At 41.7% G+C, this 9681-nt stretch overlaps 1 protein-coding gene across 2 annotated transcripts in view; it reads right to left on the minus strand.

The window, feature by feature from the left end:
• Positions 1-438: 438 nt before the first annotated feature.
• The window catches only part of UVRAG (UV radiation resistance associated), a 103164-nt gene continuing 93921 nt past the window's right edge, over positions 439-9681 (minus strand). For both annotated transcript variants that reach the window (XM_056561182.1, XM_056561183.1), the window contains exons 14-15: positions 8146-8237; positions 439-2353 (exon numbers count right to left, since the gene is read on the minus strand). In XM_056561182.1, coding sequence (XP_056417157.1) covers positions 1654-2353; positions 8146-8237 — 792 coding nt within the window. In that variant the 3' untranslated portion in view covers positions 439-1653. The remainder of the gene's footprint in view (positions 2354-8145; positions 8238-9681) is intronic.

Consider the following 9681-nt stretch of genomic DNA (forward strand, 5'->3'; position numbering starts at 1 on the left):
GATAAGGGATTAAAGGAGTCTAGGAAAAAACTTTTTTTTATATATATATTATATATTATATATATATATATATATATATATATATATATATATATATATATATATATATATATATATATATCTCAACTGGCTCTAAAAAGTTAAATAGATTTGTAAATTACTTCTATTAAAAAATCTTAATCCTTTCAGTACTTATGAGCTTCTGAAGTTAAGGTTTTTCTTTTCTGTCTAAGTGCTCTCTGATGACACCTGTCTCGGGAAACGCCCAGTTTAGAAGAAAATCCCCATAGCAAACCTCTTCTAAACCGGGTGGTTCCCGAGACAGGTGTCATCAGAGAGCACTTAGACAGAAAAGAACAACCTTAACTTCAGAAGCTCATAAGTACTGAAAGGATTAAGATTTTTTAATAGAAGTAATTTACAAATCTGTTTAACTTTCTGGAGCCAGTTGATATATTAAAAAACAAGTTTTTTCCTGGATAACCCCTTTAAGTAAATATGTTTTTTTGCAGGACTAGAGACACTTGTATAAGTGAAGGAAATGGAGGGTCAATAGTTCGAGACTGAAGCTGTAAACCATTGGAAAAACTGCTGCCATTAAGCTAAGGCTATAAAAACTTGTAAACGCTGTTAGCTTAAACTTTAAACATGACTATGGGATTCTAGTAGGGAAATCATGTTTTATAATAAATGCCCCTTGCTGGATCCTCCCATTGCCCTATCTTCAGCAGCAGATCAGCACACAAAAAGGAGAAGGCAGCAGCTTTTGCCCAACAACCTCTCTCTGCTAGAAGAGCTTAGAAGAACTTGGTGGAAAAGCTTGTTGGATTCAACTGTAAGTGTTTATAAATACATTCGCATATTAATACAGGAGTCGGAAGTAAAAAAAACTGCGGAGTCGGAACATTTATTTACCGACTCCACAGCCCTGAGTAATCTTTTAACATACATCTGGTAAAAATTGGAATAAAGGGCCCCAACCCCATACACAGACACGTCAACCAAACTTGACTGCAGAACTCCCAATCATCTAATATGTACGGTAACGTCCTCATGACTTTCCCCAACAGATGGTGTCGGAGGAGAGAAGAATCGGGCATGTTGGATTTCTGCGGAGTAACCCTTTAATAGCAGGGAAACTATAGGAGACTATATAGTAGATTGCGACTAGACTACAGTGTTGGTTTGTAGTCTGTTACCATGGAGATGTAGATGCTTACAGAATTTTTTTTTTTTTTTTTTTTTTTTAAGTCAGCCATTTGAAACATTGCTTTACATTTCATTTACATTTTAAATTGCCCACAAAGATGTACACAGCTTTTAATGGCGTTAAATCTGTTTTCTAAAACAGCACCACACTCGTCAACAGTCTGTGTCTGGTATTGCAGCTCTACCCCCCCCCTTCAAGACATTACCACCCCATAGAGTGTAGCTACTTTGGAAAACAATTTCGTAGAGCCCCTTTATGATTAAAAAAAAAAAAAATAATTAAATTAAAACAATGTTTTTTCTTTAGGTAATTGTAGTTTACATGGTGGCAGTGGAAGGATGAGAATGGCGCAAAATGTCCAAAACAAACAAAGTGGTTTTCTTTTGTTGAATACAAAGGATAATGATGTGCAATGAGACATTTTTCCTACGGGTGTCACCTGGTTATTTATCGGAACTCTTCCGCGGTCTGCGGAAACTGGACATATTCTCGTTCAGTGCATAAATTCTACGGGAGAATTCCTCGAACTCTCCCAGGACTTGGTCGTCGCACTCCACGGCCACGGCGCGGTCCACCGGAATACTGTTAAACGCTTCTAATTGATCCCCTGAGGTGAAGTCTGAGGCCTCGGTGCCGAGAATCTCCTCGGCCTGCTCCACGGCGCAGTGCAGGTCGCCGCTGACGGAGGGGTGCACAGCGCAGGGAACCCCTTCACTTACAAACTCCAAGCTTTCGTTCTGCAAAAAAGTCCCATTGACCGCGCAAGAAGAGTCTGAGGAATTCTCCGCCTGGCTGCGGCCGTGGCTATCTGTGGTCGTTATACTGTCGCCATTAAGGCTCTCGCAAAAATCCTTGCGAGCGCTTCCCTTGGACGCACCGATGCTGGCGTCCAGTGAGGAGGCGAGGTGCCCCTTGTCTGAAGGCGTCGCCGGGACTAATATTGCAATGGGCTCCGCTATTGCTGCTTTGTAGCTCGGTGGAGGGGTTCGGTATTGTGTTCGCTCGTTCTCAGAGCTGGCGCGCTTCCTAGGTCCTCTTTCCGGTGTTGGAGTCCGACTGGAAAACCCAATATCGTGGCCTCCAAATGTGGAGCTGGCCGGCCTCTTTGGAACAGGGATTGCACTTGAAGTATGAGGTCTGTCACTGGAGCAGAAATACAAAAGAAAGATTAAGTACATGCTTCAATACCAAACTCTGGATCAGTGATAAAACAAACAGCAACGCCCATAAAGAGTCCATTCCTCACATTATATATACAGTATGTACACAGTGACCCCACCAGCAGAATGGTGAGTACAGCTCTGGGGTATAATACAGGATATAACTCAGGATCAGTACAGGATAAGTAATGTAATGTATATACACAGTGACCCCACCAGCAGAATGGTGAGTACAGCTCTGGGGTATAATACAGGATATAACTCAGGATCAGTACAGGATAAGTAATGTAATATATGTACACAGTGACCTCACCAGCAGAATAGTGAGTACAGCTCTGGAGTATAATACAGGATATAACTCAGGATCAGTACAGGATAAGTAATGTATGTACACCGTGATCTCACCAGCAGAATAGTGAGTACAGCTCTGGGGTATAATACAAGATATAACTCAGGATTAGTACAGGATAAGTAATGTAATGTATGTACACAGTGATCTCACCAGCAGAATAGTGAGTGCAGCTCTGGAGTATAATACAAGATATAACTCAGGATTAGTACAGGATAAGTAATGTAATGTATGTACACAGTGACCTCACCAGCAGAGTAGTGAGTGCAGCTCTGGGGTATAATACAGGATATAACTCAGGATTAGTACAGGATAAGTAATGTAATGTATGTACACAGTGACCTCACCAGCAGAATAGTGAGTGCAGCTCTGGAGTATAATACAGGATATAACTCAGGATCAGTACAGGATTAGTAATGTAATGTATGTACACAGTGATCTCACCAGCAGAATAGTGAGTACAGCTCTGGGGTATAATACCGGATATTACTCAGGATCAGTACAGGATAAGTAATGTAATGTATATACACAGTGACCTCACCAGCAGAATAGTGAGTACAGCTCTGGGGTATAATACAGGATATAACTCAGGATCAGTACAGGACAAGTAATGTATGTACACAGTGACCCCACCAGCAGAATAGGGAGTACAGCTCTGGAGTATAATACAGGATATAACTCAGGATCAGTACAGGACAAGTAATGTAATGTATGTACACAGTGACCTCACCAGCAGAATAGTGAGTACAGCTCTAGAGTATAATACAAGATATAACTCAGGATCAGTACAGGATAAGTAATGTAATGTAATGTACGCAGTGACCTCACCAGCAGAATAGTGAGTACAGCTCTGGAGTATAATACAAGATATAACTCAGGATTAGTACAGGATAAGTAATGTAATGTATGTACACAGTGACCTCACCAGCAGAGTAGTGAGTGCAGCTCTGGGGTATAATACAGGATATAACTCAGGATTAGTACAGGATAAGTAATGTAATGTATGTACACAGTGACCTCACCAGCAGAATAGTGAGTGCAGCTCTGGAGTATAATACAGGATATAACTCAGGATCAGTACAGGATTAGTAATGTAATGTATGTACACAGTGACCTCACCAGCAGAATAGTGAGTACAGCTCTGGAGTATAATACAGGATATAACTCAGGATCAGTACAGGATAAGTAATGTAATGTATGTACACAGTGACCTCACCAGCAGAATAGTGAGTACAGCTCTGGAGTATAATACAGGATATAACTCAGGATCAGTACAGGATAAGTAATGTAATGTATGTACACAGTGACCCCACCAGCAGAATAGTGAGTACAGCTCTGGAGTATAATACAGGATATAACTCAGGATCAGTACAGGATAAGTAATGTAATGTATGTACACAGTGATCTCACCAGCAGAATAGTGAGTACAGCTCTGGGGTATAATACCGGATATTACTCAGGATCAGTACAGGATAATTAATGTAATGTATATACACAGTGACCTCACCAGCAGAATAGTGAGTACAGCTCTGGGGTATAATACAGGATATAACTCAGGATCAGTACAGGACAAGTAATGTATGTACACAGTGACCCCACCAGCAGAATAGGGAGTACAGCTCTGGAGTATAATACAGGATATAACTCAGGATCAGTACAGGACAAGTAATGTAATGTATGTACACAGTGACCTCACCAGCAGAATAGTGAGTACAGCTCTAGAGTATAATACAAGATATAACTCAGGATCAGTACAGGATAAGTAATGTAATGTAATGTACGCAGTGACCTCACCAGCAGAATAGTGAGTACAGCTCTGGAGTATAATACAAGATATAACTCAGGATCAGTACAGGATAAGTAATGTAATGTATGTACACAGTGATCTCACCAGCAGAATAGTGAGTACAGCTCTGGAGTATAATACAGGATATAACTCAGGATCAGTACAGGATAAGTAATGTAATGTATGTACACAGTGACCTCACCAGCAGAATAGAGAGTACAGCTCTGGAGTATAATACAAGATATAACTCAGGATCAGTATAGGATAAGTAATGTAATGTATGTACACAGTGACCTCACCAGCAGAATAGAGAGTACAGCTCTGGAGTATAATACAGGATATAACTCAGGATCAGTACAGGATAAGTAATGTAATGTATCTACACAGTGACCCCACCTTCAGAATAGTGAGTACAGCTCTGGGGTATAATACAGGATATAACTCAGGATCAGTACAGGATAAGTAATGTAATGTATGTACACAGTGACCCCACCTTCAGAATAGTGAGTACAGCTCTGGGGTATAATACAGGATATAACTCAGGATCAGTACAGGATAAGTAATGTAATGTAAGTACACAGTGACCCCACCAGCAGAATAGTGAGTATGTCTACCTTATAGAATGTATAAAATATCCTGTTATAACTACTCTGCACCCACATCTATAATAATACAGTGTATAACCCACCATAACCCTTCTCCATGTTAGACATTGTATGTGTTATCCTTTCATAATGTCATTACTACATTCATTGAGTCTCCGGCCTCCAGATACAGAGGAGATGCCTCATTGCCCTATCAAGCTTTTAACAAGCGCTCCTTGCAGCGGACTATACTACAGCTGGTGGAGCCCCAGTAAACCTTCCAGAACACAACAGTGACAGTGTATGGCAGTGTTTCCAAATCAGGGTGCCTCCAGCTGTTGCAAAACTACAATTCCCAGCATGCCCGGACAGCCTTCGGCTGTCCGGGCATGCTGGGAATTGTAGTTTTGCAACAGCTGGGGGCCCCCTGGTTGGGAAACACTGGTGTATGGCATGAGAACACTTCTCTGCCAAGAGGCTTTCATCCTTTATTGTTTCCATCGGCCCCTGACATCACCACAGCGAGAGCTATAAATGGCCAATGTTGAACTTGGGCTTCAGCCATATGAAATGTCTCCAGTGTTATTGCCTTACTCCAAACCCCATGTCAACGCAAAGCACGAAAAACTGCCGTCCGTTCTCGCCTTTGTGGCGGCTATAGGAGGAAAAAAATAAACAAAACACTGTATGTATAAGAAATGTGCAAGGCTGGCGAGAGTGAGTGTGAACAGAAGGGAGAAGCGGTGGTTGAGGTGACAATACGCCTCCGCTGACAAAGTAATGGTGTATGGAGTGATCCTCGCTGACTCCATGACCGCAACGACTAGAGGACCCAGTCATGTGAGGGATTCTGATCTATACCAAGAAGCAGCGAGGTTATACCAGTAATGGGAAAGTGTTAAAAATGAACTCCTGGTGTGACAGAGCTTTCAAGGGCCACTAAGCACTTCGCAGGCATTCTGGGTAGGGGAATATGCAAATCAGCTCATTACATCACCTTTTCAGGCGATGTTCCCTGGTATCAGCTTAGCTCTAGTTACGGAATATAAAAAGCTAGTCTGGATTAATGCCAATCCAGAACTCTCTCCAGAAGAAAAGAGCACCCATCTGCAGACAACTGTCTGCAGATGGGTGTTCTTTCCTTCTGGAGAGAGTGTTCTGGCTTGGCATTAATCCAGACTAGCTTTTTATATTCCGTAACTAGAGCTAAGCTGATACCAGGGAACATTGCCTGAAAAGGTGATGTAATGAGCTGATTTGCATATTTCCCTATATATATATATATATATATATATATATATATATATATATATATATATACATATACATATACACACATACATACACACACACACAAAAAATAAAGGGAACACAAACAACACAATGTAACTCCAAGTCAATGACACTTCTGTGACATCCCACTGTCCACTCAGGAAGAACACTGATTGACAATCAATTTCACATGGAACAGACAACAGGTGGAAATTATAGGCAATTAGCAAGACATCCCCAATAAAGGAGTGGCTCTGCAGGTGGTGACCACAGACCACTCAGTTCATATGATTCTTGGCTAATGTTTTGGTCAGAGCCCTGCAAAATGACCTCCAGCAGGCCACAAATGTGCATATGTCCACTCAAACGGTCAGAAATAGACTCCATGAGGGTGGTATGAGGGCCCGACGTCTACAGGTGGGGGTTGTGATTACAGCCCAACACCGTGCAGGATGTTTGGCATTTGCCAGAGAACATCAAGATTGGTAAATTCTGTGCTCTTCACAGATGAAAGCAGGTTCACACTCAGCACATGTGACAGAAGTGAGTCTGGAGACGCCGTGGAGAACGTTCTGCTGCCTGCAACATCCTCCAGCATGACCTGTTTGGCGGTGGGTCAGTAATGGTGTGGGGTGACATTTCTTTGGGGGGCCGCACAGCCCTCCATGTGCTTGCCAGAGGTAGCCTGACTGCCATTAGGTACCGAGATGAGATCCTCAGACCCCTTGTGAGACCATATGCTGGTGCGGTTGGCCCTGGGTTCTTACTAATACAAGACAATGCTAGACCTCATGTGGCTGGAGTGTGTCAGCAGTTCCTATAAGAGGAAGGCATTGATGCTATAGACTGGCCGCCCGTTCCCCAGACCTGAATCCGATTGAGCACATCTGGGACGTATCGCTCCATCCACCACAGACTGACCAGGAGTTGGCGGATGCTTTAGTCCAGGTCTGGGAGGACATCCCTCAGGAGACCATCCGCCACCTCATCAGGATCATGCTCAGGCGTTGTAGGGAGGTCATACGGGCACGTGGAGGCCACACACACTACTGAGCCTCATTGGGACTTGTTTTAAGGACATTACATAAAGTTGGATCAGTCTGTAGTGGGGTTTTCCACTGTGATTTTGAGTGTGACTCCATATCCAGACCTCCATGAATGGATACATTTGATTTCCATTGATCATTTTTGTGTGATTTTGTTGTCAGCGAATTCAACTATGTAAAGACGAAAGTATTTCATACGATTAGTTCATTCATTCAGATCTAGAATGTGTTATCTTAGTGTTCCCTTTATTTTTTAACACACACATACATATATTTTTTCATTTTAAATATACATTTGTATAAAAATTATTATATTTACATAATTTATATATAAATTTATAAAAACAAATTCTTATATACATTTTATTTTTATATTTGGGTATATATATATATATATATATATATATATATATATATATATATTATATATTTTTTTAAACTAGTCTCGCAACCTTGAAAGCCATCAGGTTAAGTTAGATAGGATTAGGTTATTTTTCCAGAAACAGCACCACTCTTAACCCATGGTGCAGCCATAAGATTGCACACAGACTTTTCCATAGCATGCAGCTAAGATGTGGATTGCAGTGCGGGTATCTGCACTGAAGTCCATGTGAAATCCAATACATGAAGGGGGAAAACACTTTGCAATGTCGTAACCTCTGTCACAGATTGGGGTAATTGAGGAATCCTGCTCAATATTGCGTGCAGTTATTGCTCCCCCCTGACCACACAACTTACCATCTGACCATGAGGCCGTGCTCCAGAAAAGTCTTCAGGTTGGGAAGAGTTTGACGTAAATCCGGGGTCCCTAGTGAATGTTGATATCTTAACTGGAAGAGAAAGGGGACAGCGTCACGTCTAGGCATTTTATTGTATCCATAAATTTACAGCAATAGAAAACAATAGCAGCAATATCAGAGACGGCCCCATGGAACCCTGGAGCAAGGTTGGCTGCAGCCCCTTTCCAAAACCCCATAAAGACCTACCAGCCCTTTAAAAGGGGTACTCCGGTGGAAAACTTTTTTTTTAAAATCAACTAGTGCCAGAAAGTTAAACAGATTTGTAAAGGACTTCAATTAAAAAAAAATCTTTACCCTTCCAGTACTTTTTAGCAGCTGTATGTTACAGAGTAAATTCTTTTCTTATTGAACTTTTTTGTCTTGTCCACAGTGCTCTCTGCTGACACCTCTGTCCGTGTTAGGAACTGTCCAGAGCAGCATAGGTTTGCTATGGGGATTTTCTCCTGCTCTGGACAGTTCCTGATACGGGCATCAGGTGTAAGCAGAGAGCACTGTGGACAAGACAAAAAAATTCAAAAAGAAAAGAATTTTCTCTGTAGTATACAGCTGCTAATAAGTACTGGAAGGGTAAAGATTTTTTGATAGAAGTCATTTACAAATCTGTTTAACTTTCTGGCACCAGTTGATTTAAAAAAAAAATATATATATATATATGTTTTCCACCGGAGTACCCCTTTAAATATTATAAACACAGATGAGTCCTCTATCTAATGTGCACATTCGCATTGTCTGGTTCTCCTGAGGAGCTGGCAATGGCTGCCGGCGTTCATATGGAACGGATAAAATGTTCTGAGGGATGAAACGTTTATAGCTGGTGCTAAAACACAGATTAGGAAATTATACGCAGGATGTTTATGCAGTACGGCTTATACGGGTGGAGCGCGCCATAGTGATCCAATGAAAGATATATGACAGTTTCTGACCGCCGATACTATCGCTGCGGCCGCCAGGAATTTTAAACTAAATCTTATAGTAAACCGCGGCTAATGCGTGCGAATCTGGGATATGCCACTTGACGTATACTGTTGTGGCGTCATATTGTGCAGAACTGTATACAGACTGTAAGCACACAAGCCCTGTCCCCCGCACACACGCAATGATTTTATAAGAAGCCAATTCAACTATTAAGATGTATATTAAATATAGGAGGAACACAATCTATAGGAAGATATTAGCCCTGGTGGGGATTTGAACCCAGAGTGAACCAATGAGCAAAAGGACCATTGCTGCAGGCGGCCTCTGCAGGACAAATGAGGTATTGCATGGTGTCCTTACCAATTAACAGGCTAATAGCAATTGTAATAGCAGACACTCTTTGGCAGCATTTTCAAACCAGGGTGCCTCCAGCTGTTGCAAAACTATAACTCTCAGCATGCTTGGACAGCCAACGGCCAAAGGACATAGCCCCCTGGAACTCTGTGAGAACATATCGAGGAGCCAATTTGTGTCCCCACAAAGGGATCAGAATCCTGGA

Source organism: Hyla sarda, chromosome 2, assembly GCF_029499605.1.
Source record: "Hyla sarda isolate aHylSar1 chromosome 2, aHylSar1.hap1, whole genome shotgun sequence".
Taxonomy (NCBI): Eukaryota; Metazoa; Chordata; class Amphibia; order Anura; family Hylidae; genus Hyla; species Hyla sarda.